Here is a 14,439-nt window from a genome sequence, read left to right as displayed (position 1 = left end):
GGTATAGCATCACTCTCGAACCACTTTCCTCTTCGGGTATGAGAGTGGAAAGGTTCTCCTTATACCGTGGGTCGAGCAGAATGTACACCCAGTAATCCGTAGTGGCCAGAATGCGTGTAACGCGAGGGTCACGAGAAAGGCATCCTAACATGAAGTCAGCCATGTGTGCCAGGGTACCTGTGTGCTGGATTACGGTTTCTCCAGCAGGCTTTTGGGATATTTTGTCGCTTCCAAATTGAGTATCGTGTGCACACATCATCGAACCAGAATCAGACACCAATGTTGGTCTAAAACTGGGAGAGTCTCTAACATGTGTAGAGGCTCAGGCTTTTTATTATAACACATGACAACCGCCCTTCAATGGGCGTGCAACAGATTACATCAGTAACATATAAGATTCTCATTTGTCGGTTCATATAGAATCCCCCACCTCTCTGCCCACCTCTCTGCCCACCCTCTCTCACGTCCGCCATAGTATGGACTTTGTATTCTTTAGCTGAAGTCATCTCCGTGTAGTGATGACTCATTGTTTACCTAGCTTCAGGATGAGGAGTGGAAGGGGGCTAGACAAACACTCAGTATTAAACACAGGATATAAGGATATACACAGAGACTATGGCCCTTAACTCTTAGAAGCTGGTTGTGCAACTTGTGTAACTTCTATGTACTTAACTAACATTAGATCAGACATCCATTGTCTAGCAAATACTATGATTAGATTGTGTGTGTGTCCTTTAAACTCCTGAGCTAAAAGTCATTACAATAGCAAAATACATTTGGGTTATATTAAACGATAGACATTTTATAAATAATCATCATGTCTATCACAATCCCCCCTTAAAATGTCTATCCTCTAATTTTCTATCTAATTTTCACAGTTTTCTGCGCATGAGCCTATAACTGGAGCGCGTTGAAGGTTCGTTTTAGGGTCTTCAAGGGGGTGTAGGACTTGTCCACTCCTTCTGGGGATGCATCCAGCAAACTCATGGTGGGAGCGGCTTTTCCAGCATCAGTTTCACAGGTCTCTCTGACACAGGGAATAACACAGCAGACTAGAACAGAAAAGGTAACCATCAGTTTACATACAACAGCGACGCCCGTCTGTGCCAGGATCCTTTACCACCCGCTCATCCATGGCGAGTGCTGGTCCCAAAAGTTAGCTCTTTTTAGTTAGTGCGGTCAGCTTCTTAATAGCAACTGCGTCTTTACCCGCGGGTCACGTGTCGTCTAGGATGTAGGTACAACAAGTCTCCCCTATCATCTTACAGACACTCCCCTTTTTAGCTAAAGTCATATCTAAGGTCACTCTATTTAAAAAAAAGTCATAGTCGAGGTAGGTCCTATTGGTCGACTAGTCCCTATAAGGCGTCTCCAGTATAATTTATAAACCACTACTAATTATAATAAACATAATTAATCCAGTCAACGTTTATTTACCATAATGATCAGGAAAATGGACTTGAATCTAGTTTTAACTTGGTCTCTAATTTTTAAAACTTGTCAGGTCCCCCCCCTTGGCTATCCTATGACGTCAATGTACACGTGTAGATCAAAACTACCACCAGGGGTCTCTCTTCTCGCTCTAGCATAATGTTACAATACTAGTAGCGTGCACAGGTACGCACGGCGTGGGACTCCCTAATCTTCACCCACACCAATGTCCCTCCTGGAGATAGTCCTAATGGTGAACACGTCCAAGTCGCCTCACCCTTGCGTCAGGGCTTTCCCACTGCCCGTAAGTCCCTACTCCTAGGAGGGGGGGGATCCCTACCTTACCTCAGAGGGAGGCCATGGATTCCCTGGGCTCATTTCCGGGCATCCATACCCTCTATCTGTACAAGTTAACACCCCACAGGGTGTGCCCTCGCCGGAACCTAAGGTCTTCTGCACTATCCCTAGGCAAATGGGAATTCCACTGACAATCCATCTTAGGAGATCGGGGCAGGCACAGTACTAGTACATTTCTCCTTTTTCTTTGGTAGCGTATGTGTTTGGCATTATCGGAACTGGCTCTTCATCTTTTTCAAACAAGGGAAACGTTGGTGTCTGACAGGATGTGGAGGAGCATAAGGGCTTTACTAAGGCACACTCCCCTGTCCAATTACCCTCCAGGCGGGTCCTCTACCTCATGTCTCCACAAAGCCAGTAAACGTCTCCTAAGGACTGGACCTGATTCTGCATCTATTCCCCTCCTATCATACTGTAGGAGGAGCAATACCCGTTGGTGAGTTCCCCAAAAATCTCCCTCCACCCTGCCTATTTGCCTGGCAGGTGTAGTTTCCAGGGTAGTCAGTAATACTCTCTCCGGTGCAAAACACTTAAGTAGTTATAGAGTATTCCTTCTTCCATTTCTCACGGACGGTGTAATTAGCGGAAATGTTCGTGAAGAGACTAATAAACCACTCTTCAGCATCTACAGGGAGATTCAGGGGGACCATCCCCGAGTGTGGTCGGGCACTACCGCACACGCAACAGTTAGACTTGTTGCTCCTGTTAGCATTGTACCTCATCAACTCCAACCAGAGATTCTGGTCAGAGTAGCCAGTCGCTACTGTCAAGGTGTCCTCAAAGGTAGGGTCGGCTATGATCATCATGTTCGTCAAGGTCTTTATCTTACGGCGGAGGGGGTTAATTATGGGCACGGGACTAAGTGAAGGCTTCCATTCTGCTGCATCTACCATACCCCTTATTTTAAACTTCCCTAAGGGATCTATCCTCCCGTACCGGTATGTCCCCAGACTATAAGTCTCCCCATCCCCCGGGCTTGGATCTCCCATGGTTAATGTAAAAACCGCATTAAAACCAAGCAACATACTAAGTTCAGCCTTCCAATACCTGCTGTCCTTATTATTCTCAAGGAGGATTATACGACTAATTAGGGATTTCCCGCTCCTATTTTTCTTATTTAAGGCACTTCGCGGTTTATAGGACTAGTCTGTTCCTGCGTTCCATCCCACTAATCCCCAATAACGGCAGTCTTCTCCCCAGACGTTATCAGTGGCGCAAACATATTGTATTCCCCGGGTATATAAGTCATATAACCAGCTGGACTGAGCTAAATCTGGCCTGCGGTGGGATCTTGCGCCTAGACACGGGACCACAGTACAATAGTCGAAGGAATATGCAGCTACTTGAGCATTGGACGAGTTATACTAGAAGGTAACCATACCCCCATATTCTTCCGACTAAGGATTCCAGTTGCCACCCTCCTCTCTCACTAGCCCTAACCAGAGTAACGTCTTTGGCACAACTAAGACTGGTCTCCCGGATCTGAAGCTTTCTTACAGTATGAAGCATGGATCCATGTAAGTCTTTCGGCTAGTTTCACAGCTGTGGCAGTAGTCAGAAGCACCTGGTAGGGGCCATCAAACCGGGGCTCAGGAGGGTGCTTCCTGGGGAACTTCTTGACGCACACCCAATCCCCAGGCTGCAAGATATGTGTCCCAGTGTCTGCCTCTGAGTCTGGAAGAGAACACCTGTGCATAGGCTTTGGTTAGTTCTTTAACAACGGAAATCACATACTCAGTCAACACATCAGATTGTAATTGTAACTACTGAGGATAGTAACGACCTAGCCTTGGAGCTAGCCCAAACAATCTCGTAGGGAGATAATGTATAATCCCCCCTGGGTTCATATCTATCACTGTATAAGGCTATTGGATGACAGTCTTTCCAAAGTGGCGTCATTTTTAAGTATCTTACTTTTTAGTGTGCCACTACGTCTCTCCACCTTTCCACTACTCTAAAGATGGTAGAGTATGTAAAAGGCCTGGGATACACCCAGAGCAGACATGACATGTTACATTCACCTGCGAAGTTTATACCTCTGTCTGACTCTGAATCACCTCTGGTACCCCATATTCACAGTTTACCTCTTTCATGAGCTTCTTTGCGGTTACCTACTTGTTTACCTTGGTAACAGGGTCGGCCTCCAACCTGCAAAGACATCAACAACAAGCACGTATTCATACTTCCCAACAAGTGGGAGCTGAACGTAGTCAATTTGCAATCCCTGAAATGGGTAGAGTGGTCCCGGCAAGTGTGGTGTGGCAAATTTACTTCTGCCCTGACTTACCCATGGCATAGATCATGCTAAACTGGACAAATGATGCAGCAGCTACAGAGAACCTAGAGGTCACCCAACCTCTTTCAAGCGTCGTCGTCATTACTGCTTTACTAGGTGGGTCTTTCCGTCCATCAGCTGGGCCATCATGGGATACAGGAACTGTGGTGGGCAAGTGCTGTTGACTGTTCACCACACGCTGTCCTGTTTCTGCTGCTCCCATATTAGTCCATTTATTCTTTTCTTCCTTGCTGGCTTGTAACTGTAAAAGTCTTTTAGCATATCAAAGTCCAAATTTTTGTCAATGTCCAAAGTTTTTTTACCACTGACTCATGCTGTCAGTATCTTTTCTTCTTTCTTCCACGGCTTGAGGGCCGCTGCCTTTGCTATGCTGTCAGCGAGGGTGTCGTCTCTCGCCTCTCCAGTGTAGGAATCGGTGCGAACTCTCAACTTTGTCAGGTAGAAGTAGGGCCTCCATGCGACTCTGTACCGCTGCACCATTCTCAATTGGTTGTCCTGCTAAGGTAAAAAACTGTCTGGCCTTCCATATTGGGCCGTAATCATGAGCTATGCCAAATGCATACCAGGAGTCAGTGTAAAGGATTGCCGGTCTTACCTCTCGCCACTCTACACGCCTCAGTGAGGGCCTTCCATTCCGCTTATTGTACTGTGACATGCGGAGGCAGAGCTTCTGCTTCTAGGACATCTTGTTGTGTGACCACTGCATATCCGATGTGGAGTCATCAATCCTCACCCTGGTACCATCTGCAAAAAGCTCAACATATGCATTATCAACAGGGGTTCTGGTAACTGTTTGCATATCTGCAGTTTCTTACTGAATTAGTACTAAATAATCGTGCTGATGTTCTATTTCACATGGCTCGGAATCTTGTAGCACAAAATCATTTATTTATTTTTCAAACCCAATAGCTGATCTACAACACCTAGATCATCTATGACCCAGATCACCTATGCCTCCCCCCTTTTGAACCGCAATACTCAATGGAAAAAGAGTCATTGCGTTCAAACTAGTAAACCAAGAGGCACAAAAACAAGCACTTTGTAGGTCAAGGTGACATTGTATGCAGCGAAGTCTGAGCGAAAATCTCCTTAAAAAAAAAATTTTTTTCTTTCAGGTCGCAGTTAGCATTTTTTAACACAAGGGGTCGCCACACGATTCAAATTTTACGTCACCCAGTGTAATAGTATTTCAGGGTATGGCCAGCGTTTAGCTTTTACTCTCCTGTCGGAATATAATTATAGCTTCAGTGTAGACTGACACTAGAATATACAAAAGACTTAAAGAAAAAACTAAAGAATACGGATGAATTAACATCCTACTCTGGGCAATTCAGTCCCTCTTTCTTCACATAAAAAGTAAAATTCCTTCACCAAATTGCATGAAAAAGTTTGCTGGGTGACTATAGGGAAATTATTCCATCTGTAGGAGCCTTCCATAACATCATCTGTCTGAGCATCCATTGGAGAAGCGGGCAGTGGAAAACAGAGCCCCTGGGAACATGAGAGAGCGTCCCCTGTCATGTATTCCCAGCCTCTGCCCCCCATGCATCAACTCCAATCTTCCATGCACTATAAACCAGCTTAGTCATCTACTATGTCCCAAGCTGCATCTCCACAAAGGTTTGTTTCCCTGAACTTATCACACATCCAAAGTGGCCACATCTTGGAGCGTAACAAAGTCTGGTCAAACAAAACCTTACTTCAGACAATCATGATGTTAGCACTGGATACAGTGGCATTGGGAAATATAGGCTTCCCAAATGCAGCAAAATGGCCGCCAGAGGCAGAAAGGGGCGGGGCTACAAATCTCCCAAGTGAGGCAAAATGGCTGCCGGAGGAACGGGCGGGGCCAGGGGCAGCAGCACTTCCAGGTGAGGCAAGATGGCTGCTGGAGGAGGAAGGGGCGGGGCCAGGTCCTGTCCCGGATGGGGAGGGACCGGAAGTAACATCACACACCCTGAAAGTGAGCACATGGGGGGAAGTAACTTCAGGGTGGGGGCAGGCCTCACTACATTTACTGCAGAGTCACACTATGTTGGATTGTAAACATTGCAAGCACGGCCGCCATTACAGGGAGGGGCCGCAGTCAACACAAAGACATTACATTGTTCATAAGCAATACACATACCCCCCCTACATGCTTTCCCCTCTTCAATCTCTTAACTACATTATACCTCCTTCTAGCAATCTAAAAACACATTTCTTTCTGCTAGGCTTCCTGCTCATCTTCTGAAAACTTTCTACAATCTATCTTATCTGTCTATAACCTGGCATTTCTTTCTGCAACTTTTCCTGATCCTTTCCCATTGTTCAGTAACCAAATCACAAGCTCTATGACCTTTGTCCTTGCTCACTTTGCTCAACTCTATGCTACCTGCTTATTCTATTCTATTCAAAGTTTCTGCACACAGTACTGTTTCTTTTGTAAAATCTGCTTTCTTCAAATCCTTCCCATATAACCCTTCTTTCCCACTCAGATTACAATACGCATTAATTCTATAAAACACAGGGAAAGACAAAGTAAACAGAAAGGGTTAATTGAGAAGTGCTCTTAGTGGCTTAACTTCAGTCCACTCTCTTACCAGCACCCCTCCCCCAATAATCAACACTGCACATTCTTTCTATAATAGCAGACAGACGGGATTACTGGAGAATACCCACAACGGCTCAAGGTATATATATATATATATATCCACCTTTATATCAACCCAAGGTATATATCTCATCTACCTTTTTTAACAACCCACCGTCTAGTAATCCCCAAGAGCACTCCTTGTACACGATCTAGACAGGACATTTAGCTATACACAGAGACTGACGATTATTTTCAATGACCAAAACTTCAACAATATTCTGGAGAAATCAGCCGTCACAAAGCACGGCTATACTTCACAGTATATACCTTTCCACATATGAGAACATAACACGCTCAATCATAAAGGTAAGTATACGTATCATAAATCTTCCTAACCTCACACTAGTTTTACCTAGGAGCACGTGTCACTGGCGTGTTCCCTCAGACTTAAACAGCCGAGTCCGCCCTCCCGACACATTAACCCTCACAGAATTTGTCTCTTGGTCTTGCATACACAATTTTTAACCGTCTCAGACATAATATACACAGCATACAAAATACCCCTTGAGCAGGTTAAAACGGTGGTCTTTTTTCCGAGTAAGAAAGAACTATATTACCTGCCTTTCATTGATTTATCACTCTGGATCAGGAACAGGCAGAAAAGCAGTCAGAACCCAGATCACATCGGTAGATTTACATAAAGCAATCTTACCGTGTTCTGTAGATTTTCGGGCCCCTGAGTTCTGCGTGCCGTCTGCCGATCTCTGTATTTTTCCAGAATGAAAGAAATCAAAATCTCTTAACTCGGTCCACCCAGGAGACGCCAATTGTGCTGGATTACGGTTTCTCCAGCAGGCTTTTGGGGTATTTTGTCGCTTCCAAATTGAGTATCGTGTGCACACATCATCGAACCAGAATCAGACACCAATGTTGGTCTAAAACTGGGAGAGTCTCTAACATGTGTAGAGGCTCAGGCTTTTTATTATAACACATGACAACCGCCCTTCAATGGGCGTGCAACAGATTACATCAGTAACATATAAGATTCTCATTTGTCGGTTCATATAGAATCCCCCACCTCTCTGCCCACCTCTCTGCCCACCCTCTCTCACGTCCGCCATAGTATGGACTTTGTATTCTTTAGCTGAAGTCATCTCCGTGTAGTGATGACTCATTGTTTACCTAGCTTCAGGATGAGGAGTGGAAGGGGGCTAGACAAACACTCAGTATTAAACACAGGATATAAGGATATACACAGAGACTATGGCCCTTAACTCTTAGAAGCTGGTTGTGCAACTTGTGTAACTTCTATGTACTTAACTAACATTAGATCAGACATCCATTGTCTAGCAAATACTATGATTAGATTGTGTGTGTGTCCTTTAAACTCCTGAGCTAAAAGTCATTACAATAGCAAAATACATTTGGGTTATATTAAACGATAGACATTTTATAAATAATCATCATGTCTATCACACCTGTACGCAACACATGGCTGTCCTCACTAGGAAGATCACTTTCAGGATCCTCCTCCTCCTCAGGCCATACACGCTGAAAGGATGACAGGCAAGCAGCATGGGTACCCTCAGCAGTGGGCCCGGCTGTCTCTTCCCCCTGCTCCTCCTCAGGCTCCTCCCCCTCCACCTCCTCTTCCTCCTCCTCAACGCGTTGAGATATAGACATGAGGGTGCTCTGACTATCCAGCGCCATACTGTCTTCCCCCGCCTCTGTTTCCGAGCGCAAAGCGTCTGCCTTTATGCTTTGCAGGCATAGCAGAGGAATGGTGACGCTAATGATTGCAGCATCGCCGCTCACCATCTGGGTAGACTCCTCAAAGTTTCCAAGGACCTGGCAGATGTCTGCCAACCAGGCCCACTCTTCTGTAAAGAATTGAACAGGCTGACTCCCACTACGCCGCCCATGTTGGAGTTGGTATTCCACTATAGCTCTACGCTGCTCATAGAGCCTGGCCAACATGTGGAGCGTAGAGTTCCACCGTGTGGGCACGTCGCACAGCAGTCAGTGCACTGGCAGATTAAACCGATGCTGCAGGGTCCGCAGGGTGGCAGCGTCCGTGTTGGACTTGCGGAAATGTGCGTTGACCCGGCGCACCTTTCCGAGCAGGTCTGACAAGCGTGGGTAGCTTTTCAGAAACCGCTAAACCACCAAATTAAAGACATGGGCCAGGCATGGCACGTGCGTGAGGCTGCTGAGCTGCAGAGCCGCCACAAGGTTACGGCCGTTGTCACACACGATCATGCCCGGTTTGAGGCTCAGCGGCGAAAGCCAGCGGTCGGTCTGCTCTGTCAGACCCTGCAGCAGTTCGTAGGCCGTGTGCCTCTTCTCTCCTAAGCTGAGTAGTTTCAGCACGGCCTGCTGACGCTTGCCCACCGCTGTGCTGCCACGCCGCTCGACACCGACTGCTGGCGACGTGCTGCTGCTGACACATCTTGATTGCGAGACAGAGGTTGCGTAGGAGGAGGGTGATTTAGTGGAGGAAGCATACACGCCGCAGATACCAGCACCGACCTGGGGCCCGCAATTCTGAGGGTGGGTTGCACATGAGCGGTCCCAGGCTCTGACTCGGTCCCAGCCTCCACTAAGTTCACCCAATGTGCCGTCAGGGAGATGTAGTGGCCCTGCCCGCCTGTGCTTGTCCACGTGTCCGTTGTTAAGTGGACCTTGGCAGTAACCGCATTGGTGAGGGCGCGTACAATGTTGCGGGAGACGTGGTTGTGCAGGGCTGGGACGGCACATCGGGAAAAGTAGTGGCGACTGGGAACCGAGTAGCGCGGGGCCGCCGCCGCCATCATGTTTTTGAAAGCCTCCGTTTCTACAAGCCTATACGGCAGCATCTCCAGGCTGATCAATTTGGCTATGTGCACCTTTAACCATGTTTTTGAAAGCCTCCGTTTCCACAAGCCTATACGGCAGCATCTCCAGGCTGATCAATTTGGCTATGTGCACCTTTAACACTTGAGCGTGCGGGTGTGTGGCGGCGTACTTGCGCTTTCGCTCAAACAGTTGCGCTAGCGATGGCTGGACGCTGCGCTCAGAGACATTGCTGGATGGGGCCGAGGACAGCGGAGGTGAGGGTGTGGGTGCAGGCCGGGAGACGGTCGTGCCTGTGTCCTGAGAGGGGGGGTTGGATCTCAGTGGCAGGTTGGGGCACAGGGGGAGAGGCAGTGGTGCAAACCAGAGGCGGTGAACGGCCTTCGTCCCACCTTGTAGGGTGCTTGGCCATCATATGCCTGCGCATGCTGGTGGTGGTGAGGCTGGTGGTGGTGGCTCCCCGGCTGATCTTGGCGCGACAAACCTTGCACACCACAGTTCGTCGGTCGTCTGCACTCTCAGTGAAAAACCACCTTGAGCACCTCGGCCTCTGCAGGGTGGCATGGCGCGAGGGGGAGCTTTGGGAAACAGTTGGTGGATTATTCGGTATGGCCCTGCCTCTACCCCTGGCCACCGCATTGCCTCTTGCAACCTGCTGCACTTGCCTCCCCCTCTGAAGACCTGTCCTCAGTAGGCTTAGCAAACCAGGTGGGGTCAGTCACCTCATCGTCCAGCTGCTCTTCCTCCGAATCCTCTGTGCGCTCCTCCCTCGGACATACTGCCCTTACTACTACCTCACTGATAGACAACTGTGTCTCATCGTCATCGTCCTCTTCACCCACTGAAAGCTCTTGAGACAGTTGCCGGAAGTCCCCAGTCTCCTCACCCGGATCCCAGGAACTTTCCAAAGGTTGGGCATCAGTCACGACAAACTCTTCCGGTGAGAGAGGAACCATTTTTTCCCACTCAAGGCCGGGACCCGAGAACAGTTCCTGGGAGCCTGCTTGCTCTTCTGAATGTGTCATTTGCTGGGAGGGAGGAGGCTGGGAGAAGGGAGGAGCAGCAGCGAGAGGATTCAGGGATGCAGCAGTGGACGGCGTAGAAGACTGGGTGGTGACGGTGGATAGTTTGCTGGATGCACTTTCTGCCATCCACGACAGGACCTGCTCACGCTGCTCATTTTCTAATAAAGGTCTACCGCGTGGAGCCATTAATTGTGAGATGAATCTGGGGACCCCAGAAACTTGCCTCTCTGCTAATCCCGCAGCAGTCGGCTGCGATACACCTGGACCAGGAGCTCGGCCTGTGCCCACACCCTAACTTGGGCCTCCGCGTCCTCGCCCCTGTCCACATCCTCTAGGCCTACCCCTACCCCTCAGCATGGTGTATTACGAGATTAGCAGAAACAGAACGCTGTAATTAAATGTGCCGCTTATTGGCCTGTGGTTGGAGGCTGACTTCGCGTACGTAACGCACTGCAGAGGCAGGCAACAATTATGCGCAAGGCTGGGTATTAATTCAACAACTACTACCCCCAGCAGAGACGCAGTAAACTGAAGGCAGTGACAGGCAGGCCTAATATTGTATTTTTTTGAACTTTTTGGGAAAAAGCCCACTGCCTATATAGCCAGTATACCTCTTTCCCTGCCTCACCAGTACTGCCCCTATACTAAGTAAAATGACTGCGTCCTCGCCCGTATCCACGTCCTCTAGGCAGAAACAGAACGCTGTAATTAAATGTGCCGCTTATTGGCCTGTGGTTAGAGGCTGACTTCGCTTACGGAACGCACAGCAGAGCCAGGAAACAATTATGCGCAAGCATGTAGTCAGACCTAGGTGCGTATGACTGAGCTACTGGAATTCACAGCGAAGAACCAGTCAAGTGGCCAAAGGCCAGTGGTAGGCCTTAAGTATTTTGCTTCAATTTTTTAAAATGGTGAGGTGAAAAACAAGACAGACACCGTATGCAGCGTATATATGTATACTCTTTCCCTCTGGCGGGATGACGGCGATCATGTAACAAACACAGCAGAGCCAGGAAACAATTATGCGCAAGCCTGCTGTAACGCTTAGCTGGGTAATAATGAGCGACTACTACCCCCAGCACACACGCAGTAAACTGAAGACGGTTACAGGCAGCCCAAAGATTTTTTTTTCCAATTTTTTTGAAAAAGCCCACTGCCTATATAGCCAGTATATCTCTTTCCCTGTACCACTGTCCCTTCCTCACCAGTACTGCCCCTATACTCAGTAAAATGACTGCAGACTGAGGACGCTATGGTCTGCACGCCCAATATACCCAAAAAGAAATGTGCAAAACTGCTAAAAGCAGCCTCCACAGTACTGCACACGGTCAGATGTGGCCCTAAGAAGGACCGTTAGGGTTCTTGAAGACGAAAATATCAGCCTAAGGCCTCCTTCCCACGAACGGATTTACGCCGCGTAATTCGCGGTGAAAATCCGCTGCGTTGCCCGCTGCTATTAGGTTCTATTGAACCTAATAGCACAATGCTCACGATGCAGAATTCCACAGCGGAATTCCGCACTGTGAAATCTCCCGTCCTCACCCGCGGCATGCTCTATTTGCCGCGGGTGTACGCGCTGACGGCTTCCATTGCAGTCAATAGAAGCCGTCCGTTCATGCTATCTCCCGCTGTAACACAGTGGAAGATAGCGTGAAAATGCTTTCCTGCCTACCGCCGCCGCATCATCATATGACGGGGCCGGCGCGTCACGTGACACGGCCGGCCGCGTCATGTGACGCGGTGGGCGTGTCACATGACGCAGCGGCGACGGGCGGGGAAGCGTCTTCACGCTATCTTCCGCTGGTAAGTATGGGGTCTCTGGGGGGCGCCGTGATGGGCTTCGCCGCGGAATATTCCGCGGCGGAGCCCGTCACGCTCGTGTGAAGCCGGCCTAACACTGTCCCTATAGCAGCTACAGCAGGACGGCACTTTCCCTAATGTCTCTCAGCGTGCATCTGTGGCGAGCTGCGGCCGGCCCCAGTTTATATACTCGGGTGTCACCTGATCTCCCCAGCCACTCACTGCAGGGGGGTGGGATAGGGCTGGAACTTCACAGGAGGAAGTTGTAATGCCTTCCCTGTGTTTCTATTGGCCAGAAAACGGCGCAAACTTTTCTGGGAAGAAAATGGAAGTGACTCGATCACCGCGTGGTGCTCGTCTCGAGTAACGAGCATCTCGAGTACCCTAATGCTCGAACGAGCATCAAGCTCGGACGAGTACGCTCGCTCATCTCTTTTTGTTATGTGTTTAATTTCCTCATTATTTATTCGTTGGTAGGAGTGGCCATGCTTTTGTTATGTCATATCCTGTTACCTTTAAATCACATGCTTCTTGTATAAACTATATGCTATGATTAATGGGGTTTTTCAGGCAGCGCTTGCCGGGATCGGGGTGGAAGCGCTGCTCTGACTACTGTGAGTTAGCAGTGCTTTAAATTGCAGGCTGCGGTCCCACTGATTTCAGTGAGGTCTGAGCCTGCAGTTCCGAGTGCTGGCCACCACACAGGAGTCGGACCAGCGCTTTCACTATGACCCTGGGGTATCCTAGTGGGCACTGCCTGGAAAACCCCTTTAGGGCTTAGTTTTTTGCTGAAACACGTAAATCCCTGTTCACACGTGAGTATTTTCCCCTTTTAATTAAGATTCTTTTTTTTTTATCAGTGTTAGAGCTGTAGACCTTGTTTTTTCCACATTGCTTTGCTGAGAAACCAGCTTGGCGTTGTCCTCCCCTTATTGGAGCTTGGCTGTTTGGCATAACACTGTGGATGCAGACTTTTAGTAAGCTGTATTTTACATTTTTACTGTTTATATGTCACTTTTACTAGTTTGTGCTCCGGGCCACAACTACTCTATGCAGATCCCTCTCCTTTATCGAATTGCCCATATCTGTCTCAGTAATGGGTGCAGTGAGGTCACAGGAGGAGGCAGTATCACTCCCCCCAGCGCACATAGTTGTTGTGAACTTTACAACGAAAGGTTCGAGGAGGGAGGATCAGGAAGAAGCAGGAAGCAGCCATAGCAAAGTGCTTGGAGGATCTGTTCCCCCTGCAGCCATGCTCAGAGCTGCTGTCCGGAGCTGCAATTACCTGGGGATCAGGATCAGCCCAGCGCTGCAGACATGCTGGGTCTCCCCGGCCAGAGCCTTACATGGGGCTGCAGCAGCCGGAGTAGCAGAAGAGAAGAAGAAGATGAAGACATTTGATGATTTGCCTGGACCCTCCATGTTCACCAATGTCTACTGGATCTTCATTAGAGGTTACCTGCTGTATGGACAAGAGTTACAGGTTGGTCCTGCTGTATCATCTTCTGTCTGTTACTTTGTGCTGCCTGTCACTATGTTGCCTTTTGTTACTAAACTTGCAGTGAGCTGCGGCTGATCTACTCATGGCTGGGGCTAAAACTGTGTACTGCAGGGGTACAATGAGGGGCAATAGTAGGTGCCAACGATCCTCTTTGCTTTGGTTAGGTTATTTAGCCACCAAGATGGGGACAGCGAACCGAACCTTTGCCCTGGGTGCAGAAAAGCCACGTTCTGGCTCTGTGTGCCGTGTTGGTGACATGTATCATAAAACATATTATAGTTCATGGTAAATGTCTCTAAGAGGCAGAAGCTCTGAGTCTGATCTGTAAGGGCTTATTCACACGGGCATAAACGCATTTCAGCCACGCAAATACGCAGAATTTTGCATGTCCGAAATACACCTGCGTATTTCGTCCGCTCTGGCGTGTATTTGTGTGTGAAAATATACCACATTTACACACACAAAGAAATCAGTGCAACATCACATTGATTTTGTGGGAATATGCAGGTTTTCTGCATATATCTTGGACATTTACGCACACCTATTGATTTCAACGGGCTCTTGCAGTGTGCAAATGCACACCAAGATAGGTCATGCCACTTTTTTTTTTAACACTATCGTA

At 48.4% G+C, this 14,439-nt stretch overlaps 2 protein-coding genes across 2 annotated transcripts in view; both read left to right on the top strand.

Annotated features, from left to right (window-relative positions):
• TYW5 (tRNA-yW synthesizing protein 5) overlaps positions 1 to 14,439 on the top strand; it is a 964,030-nt gene that overhangs the window by 750,926 nt on the left and 198,665 nt on the right. The window lies entirely within an intron of this gene.
• The window catches only part of LOC136576291 (sterol 26-hydroxylase, mitochondrial-like), a 32,028-nt gene continuing 31,077 nt past the window's right edge, over positions 13,489 to 14,439 (top strand). The window contains exon 1 of the mRNA XM_066575469.1: positions 13,489 to 13,799. Coding sequence (XP_066431566.1) covers positions 13,569 to 13,799 — 231 coding nt within the window. The 5' untranslated portion in view covers positions 13,489 to 13,568. The remainder of the gene's footprint in view (positions 13,800 to 14,439) is intronic.

This window comes from Eleutherodactylus coqui, chromosome 8 (genome assembly GCF_035609145.1).
Source record: "Eleutherodactylus coqui strain aEleCoq1 chromosome 8, aEleCoq1.hap1, whole genome shotgun sequence".
Classification (NCBI taxonomy): domain Eukaryota; kingdom Metazoa; phylum Chordata; class Amphibia; order Anura; family Eleutherodactylidae; genus Eleutherodactylus; species Eleutherodactylus coqui.
Note: the sequence above shows the minus strand (reverse complement) of the source record. Positions and strands in the feature narration are given on the sequence as shown.